This window comes from Cyrtonyx montezumae, unplaced genomic scaffold, assembly GCF_038088225.1.
Source record: "Cyrtonyx montezumae isolate F1298 unplaced genomic scaffold, pur_monq_1.0 scaffold_3, whole genome shotgun sequence".
NCBI lineage: Eukaryota > Metazoa > Chordata > Aves > Galliformes > Odontophoridae > Cyrtonyx > Cyrtonyx montezumae.
Window position 1 is genome coordinate 160,775,689 of NW_027072034.1, and position 19,363 is coordinate 160,795,051.

The window sequence follows — 19,363 nt, forward strand, 5'->3', positions numbered from 1 at the left end:
GTTGAGGACGATGGCACTGCATTCTTCTGATGTGGGGAACTGCAGAGCCCAAGCTCATGGGTGCACTGTACCAGCTTGGCTCCTCACGGTGCTAACCCACATCACGTTCCTGGCATTGTTTGCTATTGTCACTCTTCAATAATAAAAAGAAAAAAAAAAGCACGTGGGTTGAAGGGGAGTGAACAGGAAGCTGAGGTTTTCTGCACAGCACGTCTGCTTTCGGCTCTCTGCCCTAATATAGAGGCAGCCCCTGCGTACCTGGGTGGGGTGGGAGGGGTGCTGGGACCACTGGGGGTGAACCCATGGTTCCTCCTGGCCCTGCCCTGCTGCCTGCCTGTGGGGGGAAGCTGTGGGGCTTGTAGAGTCACAGAACCCCAGAATGGTTGGGTTGGAAAGGACCTTGTAGATCACATAGTGATACTGTGGGTGGGTTGGAAGGGTCCTTGACTATCACAGTCATAGGATGGCTTGGGTTGGGTTGGAAGGGACCTTATAGATCCTTATAGATCACAGAGCCGTAGAGTGATTGGGTTGGAAGGGCACCCCACTGCACTCTGCTCTCCTGCAGGGTGGAGATCTTTCTTTGTTACCTCCAGTGCTTATGGATGTGGACATACAGAAGAGCTGTGCTCAAAAGCCTTCAGGTGCATCAGAGGAAGAGGCCAAAGCTTGCTCAATTTATTCCTGGTCAGATGAGTTGTTTCTGTGCTTGTGATGAGATGGGATGAAGGCAACTCAGGGCAGGACAGGTGTGTGTGGTCCAGGAGCTGCTCTCCCTTTGTCATGTGGAGAATTTCCAGCCCCTTCCTCTGAGATCCAGGATGTAGTTTCATTGAATCATAAAACAGTTGGGTTCCAAGGGTCCTTGAAGATCCCAGAACCGTGGAAGGGTTTGGATTGGAAGGGTCCTTGAAGAGCATAGAACTATAGAATGGCTTGGCTTACCTTCCTGGTAAAAGATTCCCCTCCCACCTCCCCCCCCCCATCTCCTCTCTCATTTTAAAACCATTCTCCCTTGTCCTGTCAGGGTCCATTCAGGGATTACAAACCCAGAGGGGAGATCCCACTGTAGGTGAGGGCAGGGATGGACAGCATCGACTTGTGCCTACCTGGTCCATGGGCCTGATGATCATCTGGGGGAAGAAGAGGAAGATTTAGTTTCCTGCTCACAAGAGTGATGTCAAACAGCATTTGTGTGCCTTATCAGTCCCACAGTGCCCGTTGGGTGACCAATGTGCTTTGGCTGGCCTGCAGTTTCCCTCCTAGGGCTGGGTAACATCACTGGCTGCTAGGCAGAGCTCCACGTGGGGCAGTGATCCCCATCCCCTACCTCAGTGTGTAGTGCCACCCGTCCTTCCTCTGAGCTCTGGTGATCACAGGAGACAGCTCTGCCTCTGAAGAGCTTTCTGAATAATCCCTTTGGTGTGGGGGAGGAGGTTGGGCATGTAAGGGCAGAGGAGTCTGAGGGCCCGGCTGAGCCTTATTGCTGCTGTAGTGGGGTCAGGAGTGGGACATAGCAGAGCTTGGTCCCTGGATGCTGCTCTGTTGTGTCTCAGTTTTAGGGCACTGTACAGGAGTGAAGGGTGGGGCTGGAGGGGATCTGAGCAGTGCTGATGGGTATCTGAAGGACATGGGTCAGGAGGAGGGGGCCAATTGTGCCTCTGACAACAAGTCCTGGCTTGTGAGGTGCTGCCCATGTGTGAGCTGACTGGGGATGAGGGTCAGTCCTCTGTCTGCGGCGCTCTCAGTTCCTATGAGCAGCAGCAGCAACCCCTTCCTCCTGCAGCTGTGGCTGCACAGCTCCTTTGGGGATGTTTCTGCAGAGCTGCTCTGCTTCAGTTCCCTCTGTGCCCCTTCTGCTGCTCCTTCTGCTCAGCAGTGGTGGGTCCTCACATGGCATTGGGCCCGAGAGTCTGCAGGGAATCACAGAAGTGCAGAACAGTTGGATGGGATGGGATGAAATGGGAGATGAAATGGGAGTCCAACCAACCCCAAAGCTCTGCTCTGATGAGTGATGGGACCGAGGGGCTGTGGTTTGCAGGGGTGGCAGTGGTTGGTGCTGTGTGACACCTGCGTGCCTCACTGCCAGCACCCTGGGTTTCTGCATGACGTAGCTTTCAGAAATTGCTGGTGGAATGGAATAAAGCAATGAAAGCAGATTTGTTTTCAAATACAAATAACACCAAGAACAAACTAATGACACACCCCATGCTCACGTTGTGCCCAGTGTTTGCACTGCTGTGTCGGAGCTGCCTGCTCCTTGCAATGAGTTTTCCTTCCTGGCAGCTGTGGGCACTGCTCCAGCACTGGGCTGTTCAGTACACTGAGCTGCACAAGTGGGGGCAGCCAACCCACGACCGGGGTTGAATCTGGGTAGGCTGAAAAGTCCCTCCCACCCCATATCATTATGGGATTCTGTGGCTCTATGATCTATAAGATACCTTCCAACCCAACCTAAACCATCCTGTGGCTCTGTGATCTTTAAGGACCCTTCCAACCCAAGCCATCCTATGACTCTATGATATTCAATAACCCCTCTAACCCAAAGTTTGTATTGCTATGTGATCTTTAAGGTCCCTTCCAACCCAACCACTCTATAGCTCTGTGATCTCCATGGACCCTTCCAACCCAAGCTATCCTATGGCTCAGCAGTCTTTAAGGACTCTTCCAACACAACTCAAGCTATCCTATGACTTTGTGATCTTTGAGGACCCCTCCTATACAACCCAAGCCAACCCGTGTCTCTGTTATCTTTAAGGACCCTTCCAACCCAACCCAAGCTATCCTATGGCTCAACAGGCTTTAAGGACCCTTCCAACCCAACCCAAGCTATCCTATGGCTCAACAGGCTTTAAGGACCCTTCCAACCCAACCCAAGCTATCCTATGGCTCAGCAGGCTTTAAGGACCCTTCCAACCCAACCCAAGCTATCCTATGGCTCAACAGGCTTTAAGGACCCTTCCAACCCAACCCAAGCTATCCTATGGCTCAACAGACTTTAAGGACCCTTCCAACCCAACCCAAGCTATCCTATGGCTCAACAGACTTTAAGGACCCTTCTAAAGCAACCCAACCCATCCTACACCTCTGTTATCTTTCAGGACCCTTCCAACCCAACCATTCTCTCTGTGATCCATAAGGTCTCTTCCAATACAACCACTCTATAGCTCTCTGATCTATACAATCCCTTCCAGCCCAACCATTCTGGGCCTCTGTGATTCCTGCCGTGTTGGTGTCCGTGCCTTGGGGCTTTGGTGCTCAGTGAAGCACATGCTGTCCATGGTGCCCAAAACAAGGGGTACTGTGCATGTATGCATTGTGATGCTATTCCTCTGCATGATCCAGGTGCTGAGCCTTCATGAGACCCTTGCAACTTGGGATATCCTTTGGGTTGCCCTTTGAGGAGTAGGCATTGAACTCAGTGATCCTTGAGGGTCACTTGCAACTCTCTGTACTTAATGGTCTTGGGGGGTGTTTTCCAGCTGGGATGGTTTAGTGGTTCTGTGTCCCACAGGTGCCCCACACCCCGTGCTGCAGGCATTGGTGCCTGGCAGGTCCGTGCTGTGTGCTGTCACCAGACTGAGGACTGCTGGCACTGTTTTTAGGCACTGGGTAAACACTGGTGGTGCAGCCCTGTAATTGTCAGGACAGGACCCATTGGAGCTGGCTCGTGGTTCCCTTGGGAAGTGACTGGAATTTGGCATTGGATAAAAATAGAGCAAGCCCCTCCCCAAAGGTTTTTCAGTGGCTTTCCCCGTGCTCTTTGCTCAGTGCCTGCATGCGATGGGCTGGGATTGCCACTTGCTCAGAGCGAGCTTCAGTCTCCGTGCTCCCTCTGTTCAGATCAGAAAGCAGTGCAGCCCTGGCACTGCTGCCCAGAGCTGTGGGCTCCCCATCCTGGACGTGCCTGAGGCTGTGGATTGGGCCCTGGGCAGCTTGGGCTGGGGGTGGGGGACATCTGGGGGGGGCTTTGAGGTTCCCATTCTGTGCTTCTATGCTATGATTCCATGACAAAGTGTCACTTTGCTTGCAGGAAGTCTGAGTGCTGGGGCTGATGCTAACCTGCCTCATGCAATGCCGTGAGAATACGGCCCCACGGACAGCATCCTGAACTCCTTTCTTAGGAAAGGAAACCTAAAGAAGCCACGAAGGGTTTCTTCTGAAAAACCTCCATTAACTGTGGGAGCGTCAGATAGCACTTCAGACCGGGGGTTTCATAAAGCATGCACTGCTATAAATGTGGAAGTGCAGAATTAGGCTGCACGGACTCTTGCTATGACCCAGTACCAGTGAGCATCTGTGTGCACAGGAACTGTGCGTGCGTGCACGGTTGACGACCATTTACACTTCCAGCCTGAAAAGGTTCTCTTTGCTCAGTCTGAATTGGATAGCAGGTCGTACAGAGATTATATTACAGCCAGGTCACCCTGGGCTGCAGCTGTGTCCCCTCCCAACGTCAGCATGCTGCTGAACAGCCCCTCGCTGCCTGTTTTGACTCACACTGCTCCTGTATTACAGCTTAATGGTGATGGCTTCCGCCACCGAGGTGTGGCCTGATAGCACTGACCGTTGTGCAATGGATTGGGTGGAGAGGAACCTGATGGGGTTCACCGAGGGCAAGTGTGGGGAGTCCTGAGCCCCTGAACCTTCTGTAGGGAGTCCTGAGCCCCTGAACCTTCTGTAGGGAGTCCTGAGCCTGGGGAGGAATGCATCGGTGCAGGTTGGGGCTGAGCTGATGGGAAGGAGCTCTGTGGAGGAAGACCTGGGGGTCCTGGTGGATAGTGGATGACCAGCAGTTGACCATGAGCCAGCAGCGTGCCTTGGTGGCCCAGAAGGACAGTGGGAGCCTGGGGTGCACTGCACAGAGCGTGGCCAGCAGGGCAGGGAGGTGCTCCTGCCCTCTGCTCTGCCCTGGGGGAGGGCACAGCTGCAGCACTGCTCCCAGTGCTGGGCTCCCCAGTTCCAGGTAGACTGGAAACTACTGGAGAGAGCCCAGCGGAGGGTGCAGAGATGTTGAGGGTCTGGAGCACCTCCTGATGGGAACAGGCTGAGAGCCGTGGGTCTGGAGAGAGAAGGAGCTGGAGGAGAGAAGGGTGAGGGGGATCTGAGCAGTGCTGGAGGATATCTGAAGGGTGGGGGTCAGGAGGAGGGAGCTGGGCTCTCTTCAGTGGTGCCCAGCACCAGGACAAGGGGCAGCGGGCACAGACTGGAGCCCAGGGAGCCCTGTTGGATCATGAGGAAGAGCAGGTGTTGCTGCACTGTGTGTACTGCAGGGCCTTTGGTGGAGAGCACAGCTCTGTCGAGAGGTATCCCAAATGTTGGCTGCTCCACACTGGGAATCCCTATGATGGTAAATATTTGCAGAAGATAACCTTGTCTCTCTCACAGTGCCTGCCCTCATCTCTCTATGGCCCTGGCTTCTGGAGAGCTGTGAGAAAGGAATCCTGCATGGCTCTGCCCCTCAGCACTGCCTTCCTCGAGGACTCCTCTGCAGCTTCTGGGGGTCCCACTGTTCTCTTGGGTTTTTTGGGGGGGGGTCCTGCCATTCCCTGCAGGCAGCTGTGCATGGGTCGGGGCTGTTTGGGGAGGATTTCCCCTTCCCACGGCTGTGGAGTGTTTCCAGCAGCGGCGGGCAGCTGGGAAACACTTATCTCTGTGGCTGCCAGTAACCCCGTGGGCCCCGAGCAGCACTTCCCTGGGACGAGCCCTTGGAAACAGACGGATGATTTATTTTTTAATTACTTCCTCTTCTGCTTTAAATGTTTCTAAAGACAAATACGACTCTCCTCTTGGCGCGCGCTCAAGGAACAGCGAGGGCAAATCTTTGCGACAGAGCTGAGCTCGGCTTGCGTTGGCAACAGGAGCAGGAGGTGATGGTCCTGGCACTGGTGGGCTGCTCTCTCCCATTCCTCAAAGGAGCTTGTGGGGGAGGGGGGGGACGGCCTCCTGGTGCTCTGGAGGGGCTCAGGTTGAAGATTGGGAACCATCTCTTCTCCAAAGAGCAATCAGCACTGACACAGGCTGCCCAGGGCAGTGGGGAGTCCCCATCCCTGGTGGTGTTCAAGGACCACGGGGATGTGGCACTTGGGGACGTGGTTGGTGGGGATGGTTTGGGATTGGACTGGTGATCTTAGAGATCCAAACACACCAGGGTTCACATTGTGTGTGAATGCTGCAGGGAGCTGCTGTGGGGGGTTGCACTGGGGGAGCTGCTGGGGCTTTCCCAGCGACGAGGAGCTCACTGAGAGCAGTTGGTCCACTGGTCCCATCCTGAACTGTTTATCCTTCTGATCGTTATCGTCCTGTGTTTATGAAGAGTCCAAGTCCTCAGACATAACTATGGCAAACTTTAAACATTGAAACTCATTCATTTTTTCCGTATGTTTTGTTTCAGAGGGGGAATACACCCAGGGCATGAGTTGTTATTTTGGGGCACAGTTTTGGTTCGTTCTACAACGTTATGCTTTAAACACCATAAAAATGGGATGAGAGCTGACTGCGACTGTCCTGCTCTCATCCTTCAGGTTTGCAGCTGGGTTGTGCACTGTTGGTGCTGGGTCAGAACCACCTTGAGTTTGGGGCTGTTTGCAGGAAAGGACTGAGCTTTGTGTTTTCCCAGGTTCCCAGCCCCATGAAACCGCAGTGGAACGTGAAGCAAAGAAGAAAACATGGGTTATTTGTACAGTCATAGAATGGGTTGAGTTGGAAGGGAACTTCTTGGGATCATAGGATGGGTTGAGTTGGAAGGGAGCTTCATAGGATCATAGGATGGGTTGAGTTGGAAGGGAACTTCTTGGGATCATAGAATGGGTTGAGTTGGAAGGGAGCTTCATAGGATCATAAAATAGATTGAATTGGAAGGGAACTTCTTGGGATCATAGAATGGGTTGAGTTGGAAGGGAGCTTCATGGGATCACAGAATGGGTTGAGTTGGAAGGGAACTTCTTGGGATCATAGAATGGGTTGAGTTGGAAGGGAGCTTCATAGGATCATAGAATAGGTTGAGTTGGAAGGGAGCTTCATGGGATCATAGAATAGGTTGAGTTGGAAGGGAGCTTCATGGGATCATAGAATAGGTTGAGTTGGAAGGGAGCTTCATAGGATCATAAAATAGATTGAGTTGGAAGGGAACTTCTTGGGATCATAGAATGGGTTGAGTTGGAAGGGAGCTTCATGGGATCACAGAATGGGTTGAGTTGGAAGGGAGCTTCATAGGATCATAGGATGGGTTGAGTTGGAAGGGACCGTCATAGGATCATAGAATGGGTTGAATTGGAAGGGAGCTACTTCTGTAGAACCATAGAATGGTTTGGGCTGGAAGGGCCCTCTGAAGGCTGTCTGGTCTCAGTGCCTGCACTGAGCAGGGACCCCCACAGCTCCATCAGGTGCTCAGGGCCCCATCCCCTGAGCGTGGCTGTCTGTAGGGATGGGGCAGCACCACCTCTCTCGGCAACCTGTGCAGTGCCTCACAGCTCTCAGTCTGAAGGCTTTGCTCCTTGCATCCAGTCTCAGTCCCCCCTCTTTCCATTCCTGGGCCCTGACTTGTGGACCCTCCTCTGAACGTGCTCCACCAGACAGACAGGACAGCAGCTCAGGACAGCACAGGTCCAGCTGCTGGCCACAGCAGCAAGTAGTTGGCTGGTGGAGCACCGTGCTTGGGGACGTGCCGGGGATGTGGGGCGCGGGCGGGCTTCCCCCCGAGGGGCAGGGCACAGCGGGCAGCTCCAGCACGGCACACAACCCTTTTGTGCTCCCCCATAGAAAAGCCATTCTTCGTGTTTGTGTCATAAATATGTAAGGAGGGAACAGTGGTGCCATTGTCTCGGAGCAGACACTCGCCGTGTTGTCCCAGCACGGCCGTGCCCCGCGGCGCGGTGGCTTTGACAAGGCCGGGTGCATGCTGCCCACGGAGGCCATGGTTGTGATGGGGGGCACAGAGCTCACCCCAGGGACATCCGCTGTGCTGGGACATCCACTGCCAAGTGGGAGGGACAGCAGCGTGTTGCAAAGCTCAGGGTGTGCAGGGTTGGATATCAGGGGTGATTTCATCTCTGAATGTGCGGTCGGACTCTGACATGGGCTGACCAGGATGAGGTGTCTCCAGCCCTGGTGATGTTCAGGAACCGTGGGGATGTGGCATTTGGGGACATGGTTAGTGGGCATAGTGGGGTTGGACTGGTGATCTGAGAGGCCTTCTCCAACCTGAACAAGATTCCATCTTGTTACTGTCCCTCAACAGCTCCTGGCAGCTGGGTGAGCAGGCACTGAGGAAAGAGCAGGGCTTGGGGCAGGATTTGTAAGTCAGAAATAGGATCTTTGAGCTCACTGTCCTACCTGAGCCCACCTCGGACATGATGCTGAGCTGTGCATCCCTGCTCTCTGCCCCATTCTCTTTCTCTCTACAAATCTCCCTGAGCTATTCCCTGCTCTCCTGGAAGGAGGAGCAGACATCCATGGGTCACAACACCCCGTCTGCCTGGTGTGCTGACCCCAGTGAGCCACAGTGCCCATCCCCATCCCGCCCCATCCACCTGGTGTGACAAATTGCCTGTTCTTGTGGGAAACTTGTGAACACCACAACCTGCACATGAAGATTGTGTGACTGGGACAGACCTCAGAGGTGCTTCGTGCTGAAAGGCAGAAATGAGAAGGATGGGGCCAGGGGGAGGTTGTCTGTCTGCAGAACTGCTCCTTTGGGTTGAGGCATGACAGCAAAGCAGGGGAAATGAGAGCCAGTGCTGGCTTGGCACGTGATGGCAGAAAGTAAAAGCAAAATGGCAGCTGTAGGTGGGGGCTGTGCAGTGACGAAGGTATTGTATGCCTTCAGGTCCTGGTGGGTGAGAAGCTAGATGTGAACCATGGGATTCCTTAGTCCTGTGATCTTGAAGAACCTTTCCAACCCAGCCATTCCACAGCCCTGTGATGGGAGCTGTGCTGCTGTGCCATCTGTGCTATGCATGGGTTGAGCTTTGTGCTTTTGCAGCCTTGTGCCGCTTTCCTTCCTGTGCGTGCCCCACCAGCAGGAGCTGGGGAGCTTCTTGCTGCCTCTGTCTCATGGTGGGCTCACGTGTAGCTCAGCTCAGGGTTGTGCCATTCCCTGCAGCACTGCCATGTCCTCTGCTCTTTGCATCATTCCTAACTTCATCACTGCAGCTCAGTGTTGTGGGCTTTTAATCCCAGCCACCTTGTGCACTCTGTTACCAGCTGGCATTAAACGGTCTGCTCTGAGGAGCACCCAGTGCCAGTGGGCAGCACCAGGCTGAGCTGTCCTGGCATTTGACTGCAGCCTCAGTTGATGCAATCACTCACAGTGCTTGCAGGGCGGCTGCCCAAATGCTGCTTACACGGCCCCACGAGGATCTGAGGTCACTGGGAGCAGCACAGAGGGCTCACAGGAGGTGTTGGGTGTGAGCAGTGAGCTCTGTGCACAAGCTCCAGGTCCCTTTCCAGGTTGTCCCAGGGCTTTGTGTCACAGGGGTTAATGATGTGCAGGAAACCACCCACGTAACCGTGCTCAGTGCTGTTGTGAAGTACTCTGTGGTGCTTTCAGACAGCTGAACTTATGGCAGCTCTGAAGTGTGGGGAGCTCCTTGATTCCTGTAATCACCAATCGTAGAGTCATGGGTTGAAGGGGACCTTAAGATCACAGAACTGCAGAGTAATTGCGTTGGAAGGGTCCTTAAAGATCACAGAAGTATAGAATGGTTGGGTTGGGAGAGTCCTTAAAGATCATGGGAATGGTTGGGTTGAATGGGACTTTGAAGGTCACAGAACCATAGGATGTCTTGGGTTGGAAAAGTCCTGGAAGGTGATAGAACCATGGGATTATTGGGCTGGAAGGGTCCTCAAAGATCACCCAGCCACAGAATGGCAGCAGATCCACAGCTCCTCGCCTGCTGCCTTCACCCTGCCCAGCTCCTCTGTCTCCTCTCTGTTGGTTTAAAGCCAATCCCCACATCCCATCACTCTCCTCCTGTGTGTCAGCACCTTCAGGCACTGGGAGCCTCAGTGAGGTCTCCCCAAGTGCTCCCACTTCCCCAGGCAGCACTGTCCCCACTGTCCCTGGTTGTCCCCACTGTCCCCAGCGTGCCAGCACTGCCTGCCTGGGGGGTTAAGGTCACTGCTTGTGGTGCGTCAGCCGAATGTTTTAACTTTTTGCTTATTTAGAGTTTCCTGTACTGTGATAAGATCTCATTGACTTTCCCAATATAGCCTGCCATTAACCCCGGGCTGCCCCGGCCTTGGTGACCAGGTGTCACCATCCATCCCACCGAGGGGCAGGAAGGAAGGAGCAGAGCACACAGAGGGGGGGACGTGCTGGTGGGGCAGCCCCTTAAGAGCAGCAACGCAGTGGGAAGTGGGCACAGAGGTTTCTAAGTAATGAGGCCGAGCTGCTGGAAAGGAGCTCTGCAAAAAAAGCCCTGGTGGCCCAGAAGGACAATGGGACCCTGGGTGCACTGCACAGAGCGTGGCCAGCTGGGCAGGGAGGTGTTTCTGCCCTCTGCTCTGCCCTGGGGTGACACATCTGAAGCACTGCTCCCAGTGTGGGGCTCCCCAGTTCCAGACTGGGAACTGCTGGAGAGAGCCCAGCGGAGGGTGCAGGGATGGTGAGGGCCTGGAGCACCTCCTGAGGGGGACAGGATGAGAGCCCTGGGGCTGTGTACCTGGAGGAGAGAAGGCTGAGGGGGAATCTGAGCGGTGCTGATGGATGTCTGAAGGGTGGGGGTCAAGAGGAGGGGGCCAGGCTCTGGTGGTGCCCAGCACCAGGACAGGGGGCAGCAGGGACAGACTGGAGCCCAGGGAGCTCTGTCTGACCGTGAGGAAGAACGTTATGTTGTGATGGGATGAGAGGGGATGGCTTCGTGTTGTGCTGGGGAGGGTCAGGTTGGAGATTGGGAACAATTTCTTTTCCAAAACGCAGTCAGCAGTGGCACAGGTTGCCCAGGGTAAGTGGGGGGAGGGTCCCTGTCCTTGGGGGTGTTCAAGGACTGGCACCTGGGGACGTGGTCAGTGGGCACGGTGGGAATGAGCTGGGGTTGGACTCGATGCTCTCAGAGGTCTTTTCCAACCTGACTGATGCTGTGATTCTGTGTTCAACAGCAAGCAGACACAGAGCACCTTTCCCCATTGCACTGTGTCCTGGCATTGGCACACGTTCTCCGGGCTCCCTGCATGGCCACTGGAGCTGCCTCTGAGCCCAGGGTTCGACTGACGTGATTCTCAGCGCCGTTTTCCTCCTAATTTGGCACTGACCTTTCCATTTTGGTCCTTTTGGACTAAAAGTGGCATCCCTCCCAATGCTGCATCCTGCTAAATTCAGCTGTGGCCGCCCGGTGGTGAGTGGGGCGGCAGAGCTGGGCCTGGGTGCCCAAAAATATCCAGTCTGTGGCACGCACCCCCCCCACCAGGCTCCTCCTGCAGAGGTTGGGGATGTCCTTACCCCCAGGACAGGGCCTTGCAGCAGTGCACACTCCCTGGCTGCAGCCGTCCCCTCTGCAGGGGGTTGTGCAGGAGGGGTTCTCGTTGCAGGGGCTCTGTACTGCAGCAGTGTGACTTTTAGTTCCATAGCAGAGAGGTCGTGGCCAGCACCCAGTCACTTTGTTGACCTTACAACCAAACCCCCATGAGCACAGTGTGAGTTTACAGGGTTCTCTGCGAGGTTTTGCTGCCCCAGGAGCCACCAGCAGCACTGCTTTTGTCCTCAGCATCCCCATCTCTGTGCCTGAGGGCAGCGTGGACTGGGAGTGATTTGGGGGCAGCTCACTTTGCTGAGGTTTGGCCCAGCCAGGGGAAATGGTGGGCAGTGCCCTTTGGCAGCAGTGTGGGTTTCAGGATGTGAAGCCATGGGGCAGCTGCAAGCCCCAGGGGAGCTCAAAAAATACACCAGGCAGCTTGGTTCCATTGTTCAGCAAAATGTCAAGGGCTAAGCTGGAGATAAGGAGCAGGAGGAAGGAAACTTTCACATTACACTTGGCCAGAGCACTGCCACACTTCTGCTTTGCTGGCTGGGACACCTGCTGAGAGCAAGCGTGCGAGCTGCGTGCTCACTCCATCGCTGTGCCAGGGCGAGTGCATGGGGACGGGGTCAGTCCTGCTGCACACTCTCCAGCCCCTAATGCCCTTCTTGTTCCTACAGGGAGCGGGGATGGCCAGGGACAGATCCTGCAGCGCTTCCCTGAGAAGGACTGGGAGGACAACCCCTTTCCTCAAGGCATCGAGCTGGTGAGTCTTCCCCCCCTGGGGACCCCTGGCTGTGAGCAGGGGGGGTGGGGACCCCCTCGTGCCCACCACAGCCCCCTCTGCAGCTGCATCTCCCCTATGGGGGCTTTCCCTGCTGCAGGCCTGGGTGTGCTTTGCTCACACCTGCATGCTGAGTTGGGGTGGCATCCTTTCCCCACCCTCCAGCCGTATCCTCCTGCTGCTGTACGGCCCTTTGAGGCTGTGCAGAAGGCGACACACCCAGCTCGATTTGGCACTGCACGGGTTCTTTGCAAACCAGCTTTTAACTAATCAAGGATAAGAGGATTGTTCTTCGTTTCTAAGTTTGAACAGAAGTTCTTGGAAAATCTTTCCCTGCTGCATTTCTCCCCGCTCTGGAGGACAGCAGTGTGGGCTCCAACCTGGCGAGCCTCCACACTTCTCTTCCCCTTTGCAGACTTTCCCTGTTTCTGACTGAAACACGGCACAGAATATGAAGACAAGTGGGGTTTCAGAGAGCCTTGTGCTGCCTTATGACCCTGGTAATCCTGGGGCCCATCTGCTTTGTGGTTCCCCTCACTCTGCTCCTCCTGCTTCCAGGGGGACCCATTCCTGCAGCCAACCCTGTGCTGCAGTGCTGGGGGGTGGTGCTGCCACCCCCATGTGGGTTGTCAGTATCTCCAGCAAGGAGACTCCCCCACCTCTCTGGGCAGCTGTGCCAGGGCTCTGCCACCCTCGCAGCACACAGTTCTTGCTCGTGGTCAGATGGGACTCCCTGGGCTCCAGTCTGTGCCTGCTGCCTGTTGTCCTGGAGCTGGGCACCACCAAACAGAGCCCAGCCCCTTCCTCCTGACCCTCTGTGTCAGCCTGACTTCTGTCCTTGGCCACCTTCAACCTTTCATGGCATCCTTGAGAGCTGGCTGCCATCTCCATCGTCTCAGGTGCTGGATTACCTCCACGCTGGCTGTGACAGTGTGAAGCTGACAGGACACCCCATGCGTGCCCTTCAGAGCTCCTGGAATCATAGAACTGTGGAATCATCCAGGTTGGAAAGGACCTGCAAGATGATCCAACCATTGGCCCATCCCACCATGCCCATTGACCATATGTCCCCAAGTGCCACATTCCTTGAAAACCCCCAGGGATGTGGACTCCCCACTGCTCTGGGCACCCCGTGCCAGTGCTGACCTCTGTTTTGGAGAAGAAATGCTTCCTAATATCCAGCCTGACCCTCCCCAGCACATCTTGAGGCCATCACCTCTCCTCCTGCTTACCTGGGAACCACTAGACACTGCTGGCATTTGCAAGAGACAGCTGCCAGCAAGCTCCTGCCAGGAGCAAGCAGCTCCATGAGCAGAATACATCAGAGCTGGACATTTCTCCTGGTCCCTGTCCTCATCCCCTGCCTCATCCGGATGCCGTGTGGCTGCTGCACTGTGTCACACCCAGCGGTGAGCGTGACACACCATCAGAGCAGCAGTGGTGAACCCTTCTGTCTCACACTCACCACAATTCCAGCACAGTTCTGGACTTTGCTATTTACTTTGAGGCAAAAAATAGATATTATTTTTCTGCTTCGTGCTTCCTTGTTGTCTGTAGGGCACTCAGGAACCGTTCCAAGGAAGAGGAAAGCTGTGCTTTTTTTCCCAAGGGTCGAATGGTCCAGCCAAAAAATCCCTGGAATCTGAACAACGGCAGTGTTGTCCCGCTGGGAGCTGCTGGGTGGCTCCAAGGCATTTCTCAGTTGTCAGAGCTGCTTCTGGCTTTGGGAGCATCACTCCTGCCCAGCAGCTGAATACGGCCATCCCTAATCCAGGATGGTGCCAGGGTGTCAGTAAAGCTTTGGGCTGGGACTGAGAATGTTTGCTACTCCCAGAGCTGCACCCAGCGAGGTGTGTGTTGCAGCAACGGGTGCTTCCTCCTGCTCCAGTGTGTGTGTTGGTGCAGTCCCTCTGCTGCCTGTAGCCCTCGTCCTGCAGCAGGATCACGCAGCTCTGCCTTGAACAGTGAGGGGCTCCCCATGTGTGCTCCCTCTCCTGGATGGCTGCTGTGCCCCACTGACCAACACTGGGCACATCCCTACCTCAGGAATGCCAGCATTGCAGCCGGGAAGCCATAGGATCACGGAATGGTTTGGGTTGGAAGGAACCTTCACGGGATCACAGAACGGTTTGAGTTGGTAGGGATCTTCATAGGAACACAAAATGTGTTGAGTTCAAAGGGTCCTTTATAGGATCGTGGGATGGGTTGAGTTGGAAGGGACCTTCATGGAATCACAGAATGGTTTGGGTTGGAAAGGACCTTCATAAAGTCACTGAATGTGACTCAATGGGTTCTGTGAATGCTGCTCTTATCTTCCACAGAGCTGTGCCCATCTTTCAGGAAGGGCACTGAATCATTGTTTATCCTTCCTGAAGTCATGGAGTTGTGTCAGGGGAGGGCCAGGTTGGGGTTAGGGAAAGGTTCAACACCAGGGAGCAGTGGGAACGAAACAGGCTCCCCAGCGCTGTGGGCATGGCCCCAAGATGACAGAGCTCAGGGGGCATTTGGAAAGTGCTTTCAAACATAGGTTTTGGGTTTTGGTTGCTCTCTATGGAGCAAGGAGTTGGACTCAGCAATTCCTGTGTGTCCCTTCCAACTCCAGGGACTCTGTGATGATTTGGCAGAAGGGTCTGGATCGGTGGGATCAATCTGTAGCACTCGATGCCAAATGAAGGCTGTGACATTTGGGCCATAACAACCCCACGCAGTGCTTGCAGGCTTGGTTGCAGAGGGGCTGCCCCGTGCTGCGTGGGAGAGGAGCTTGGGTGTGTGTCCTGGAGCGCATCCACGCACACAGAGCGTGGTTATGGGGCACAGAGAGCGGCCAAAGATTGCAGGACTGCAGTAGCTTGGAAGCTGTTTCACTCAGTTAGGGCTGGAGCTGGCGCTGGGGCTGGCCCGTCCCTGCTGCCCCGTTGTCCCTTGTGCTGAAGTCACCCTGCACTCAGAAACCACTGTGTTTTTCTGCTCTTTTCACGGAGCCCCAAGAATATCGGGGAATTTTCCAGCGCTCTTCAGCCCAGTACGGATGCTGAGAAGGGGAAGGGCAGGAAAATCCCTTGAGGTTTGGAAACCACGTGTGGAGCTCTGGGGCTGCAACTACCCAGAGGCACTCGGGAAGTCCCCAGGAAGCAGTGAAGCACTGCAGGGCCGCGTTGGCAACGCGAGGAGTGCCACCTCCCGGAGCATCGTGCCCTGCTTTGGGCTGCCTTAACTCCACTTCCCGAGGCTGATGTGGGGCTGTGCTTGGGATTGAAGAGAAACAGCATTGCTAACGCACCGATGCTTTAGCCCCCAAAGCCCCCAGCCCCACATTTCTTGCAGCGATGAGGGTGTGCTCAGCCTCGGCCTCACTGCTGACCCCATCCCCTGCCCTGTCTCACAGTTCTGCCAGCCCAGTGGTTGGCAGCTGTTCACCGAGAGGAACCCCCCCACCTTCTTCGTGGCTGTGCTGACTGACATCAACTCAGAGAGGCACTACTGCGCCTGCTTCACCTTCTGGGAGGCCGTGGAGAGCACGCAGGTACAGCGGGCGTGGGGCTGGGGAGGGGCTGGGGGCTGCTCTACGTGTCCCCTTGGTGGAAGAGCCTGGGATTTGGGATTGGGGAGGGTGTCTGTCCCTGAGCTGGGGCTGATCTCTGTGTCTCCACAGCCTCAAAGCCACCCCAGGAATGGAGAGGAGGAGGAAGAGGAGTCGGCATCTCCTGTCCAACCGGCGCAGCTCTTTGCTCCCAAGAGCCTGGTGCTGGTGTCACGGCTGGACCACGCTGAGGTGTTCAGGGTGAGTGCGTGGGGCCAGGGGAGGCAGAGAGCAGCCCCAGCACGGAGCTGGCAGTGCTGGGAGCCCAGCACGGAGCCAACTCTGTGCCCAACACCGCAGAACGGCACCGCCACCCGATTCTGTGAATGCAGCACCCGTGAAGAACAGCCCGTTCCTTTGGGGACCTTTATCTCCACCTCCTTTGTTTTCTTCAAACTCGCTGTGTTATGTGGTTGGGACAGGTGTGGGAGGGCACGGGCTGCTCACAGGTGGCACCAGCTGCCTTGCACCGCTGCTTGCAGTCTGAGGGATCCAAAGGAGGAGTCCGTCTGGCACGTACAGCGGGCTCGCTGCTAACAGCATGTGGAGGAGGACATCTCCATCACTCTTCTCCCCATCCTCCTTGTTTCCCTCCCTCTGTGGGATATTGCTTTCTGGGCTTGGAGCTCTTGCTGTCCTCCTGCCCCAGAATGGGGTGCTCCCTCAGGGTGTTCAGGCACCACTGGGATTGAGAATGACTGTCAGGGAGTAATGTCACCCCATTCTTCATCCTAGAGCTGTTACCAACAAGCAGCAGGCTTTGCAGAATGCCCCAGACTTCAGCCTAAAGCTGCAAACTTTAGGCTTTACAGAATGCCAAGGGGACATCCCATGGGGGGTGAGGGGGCTGCTCCTACCCCAGCTCAGGCACAGGACAGCTGGAGCAGGGGGCCAAGGACCACCTCCAGGTGGGGGTTGGAGATCAGAGAATTGTAGAACCATTCAGGTTGGAAAAGTGCTTCGAGATCACCAAGTCCAACCCCAACCCACCTCCACCGTGCCCACTGACCACGTTCCTAAGTGCCACATCTGCACATTCCTTGATTATCCCCAAGGATGGGGACTCCCTCACTGCCCTGGGAACCCTGTGCCAGTCCCTGACTGCTCTTCTGGGAAGAAATGTTCCCAATACCCGAACTGACCTCCAGGGATGGAGGCTGCTCAGCCTCTGGGCAGCCTGTGCCAGTGCTCCAGCATTGCGTGTGTAGGTGGGATCACAGAATCACAGAACAGTTTGGGTTGGGAGGGCCCTCTGAAGGCCACCAGGTCCCACTGCCTGCACTGAGCAGGGACTCTCACAGCTCCCTCAGGTGCTCAGGGCCCCTGAGCATGGCTCTCTGCAGGACTGTGTTTCATCCTTCTATCCCCCAGCTCATACTGATGGTGGGGGTAACTGGGAGGTGCCTGAGCACGAGTTGGCTCCATGTTGGCTGATAGATGGTTGCAAAGCAGCAAGTGAGAGCAGTGAGATCGACAACAGAACACGTGAGCAGCAGGGAGCACAGGGCACTGTGGGTCAGTGGGCACGGTGGAGGTGGGTTGGGGTCAGACTGGGGGTTCTCAGTGCTTTTTTCAAACCTGAATGGTGTTATGATTCTGTTGTGCTGCTGGGGGCTGGGAGGCAGCTGCTTCCTGCAGCGCTGCTCATCCATATTGTGCTTCCTTCTGCAGAACAGCCTGGGCTTGATCTACACCATCTACGTGGACGGGCTGAGCGTGTCCCTGGAAAATGTCATTGGGAACCTGCTGACGTGCACCATCCCCATCACTGGTGGAGCACAGGTGGGTGCCCCACAACCTCCCGACGCTGTCTTGTCCCCAGCCCTGTGGCATGGGGCAGGGCCCTGCTGCGTGGCTGCATTCTGCTCCTGCCTTCCTGACCCATCTGCAGGCAGCAGCTCGTTGCACAAGCTGCTTTGGGGGCTGCTGGAGGCTCTGCTGCCGGCAGGGCCTGGCTCATGCAGGCAGCACCTTCCTGAGTGCTGCAGAGCAGAACAATGCAGCTCCATCAGCTGGAACAGCTCAGCCCCTGGGGTGGCTGAGAGCACCTCACCGTGGGTCAGCAGCTTTGTCCCGGCCCCCCAGGAGCTGCATAGATCAGTTCATGCTGTGCAAACCCCTGCTGTGGTCTCCCTGTGTCAGAGGGCTGCTCTGCTCAGACCCATCCGAGCACACAGAGCACTGCTCTGGGTTGGCAGGCCCAGGCTGTGTGTGCCAGCTCCAGGGACATGGGACAAGCAGAGCCCATGCTCGTTGATCAGAGAGCTTGCCTGGCCCCCCAGCTCCTGCCAGCTGATATCCCTGTAACAGAGAAATGTAATGGTGTGAAATAGTCCTGAGTAATCTGTGGCTTACGCAGGTTTGTTATCAGTGTTTAAGTAAACCATCTCCTCCGGCGATTGATATTGCTAATTGATCTGAAATTGTGATAAACCTGGTATCTATCCAGCTCCCTTTTGCAAACTAAGTTGAGATCTGAAACCATTCCAAGAGACATAATCAGAACACAGTAGCTTAAAGAGGAGAAATAGTAAATCCACTTCTTGCTTTTGTACAGCAATTCCAAGCATGTCCTAGCTACCTCTTAGGATTTTGCCACTGTTCTGACAGAACCACAGAGTTCTTGAGGTTGGAGAAGACCTCTAAGATCATCTCCTGATCACCAGCCCATCTCTACCGTGCCCCCTGACTGTGTCCCTTTGGAAAACAACACAGAAGTAGAATGCTGACGCTGTAGCTGGGTTCACATCACTCCCCCCAGATCTCAGTGCTCTTTTAAAGCAAATAATGGCAGTTCTGTTCTTCCTCTTATGCCTGTGGTCCTGAGGTTTGAGCACAGTCTTGGATTGGAAGGACACTGGAGCACAGGTAAATGGATGAAACATCGGCCGTGTCTTCTGAGCACTTGAAACCAACGGCGTGTGTTTCAGTGTAGTCCTGAAACAGAGGAGCAGAACCGAGTGAGCTCCCATCCATTATGCTCTTTCACACCCCTCTGTTCAAACTTCCCAAGCTTTCTGAGCATTAAACACTTAAAGCAGCACAGCAGACAAGTTCCCACTTAGATATCAAACCTGGCTCTTGGAAAATAAGGGACGACATGAGGTTGGTAGCTTCTGGTTCTGCTAAGGAAGGTGCTCCCACTCCAGGAGGGTGAGTGATGGAGATGGGAGAAGTGGGCAGCACCCAGGGAGACCCTCTCTCAGGAGATATTTGAAGGCAGCGGCACAGCTTCCCAGAGCTGTTCTACCTCGCTGACACTTGGAAAGCAGCTGCAGATGTGGCACGTGTCCCTGCACTCAGCTAAAGGCAGCACCCAATTCCCCAGCACCTGGGGGAACCTGAGCCCGTGGCCATGCCAGGCTGAGTGCAGGCACCCGACAGCATCCCAGCCCATCTGGTTCCTCCCTGCTGGAGCCCTCCTGCAGCAGGAGGAAGGCAGTGAGCTGTGCTTTGGGCACTGCCATTTGTCACGTCCCCGTTCTGGCAGGATCCTTCTGTGCCCTGGGGACACAGAGCACGCTGAGGACGATGTGTCAGTGG

General features: G+C 55.4%; 1 protein-coding gene across 7 annotated transcripts in view; it reads left to right on the forward strand.

Annotated features, from left to right (window-relative positions):
* The window catches only part of SBF1 (SET binding factor 1), a 52,016-nt gene that overhangs the window by 8,766 nt on the left and 23,887 nt on the right, over positions 1-19,363 (forward strand). For all 7 annotated transcript variants that reach the window (XM_065743847.1, XM_065743849.1, XM_065743850.1 and 4 more), the window contains exons 2-5: positions 12,137-12,222; positions 15,626-15,763; positions 15,893-16,021; positions 17,492-17,602. In XM_065743847.1, coding sequence (XP_065599919.1) covers positions 12,137-12,222; positions 15,626-15,763; positions 15,893-16,021; positions 17,492-17,602 — 464 coding nt within the window. The remainder of the gene's footprint in view (positions 1-12,136; positions 12,223-15,625; positions 15,764-15,892; positions 16,022-17,491; positions 17,603-19,363) is intronic.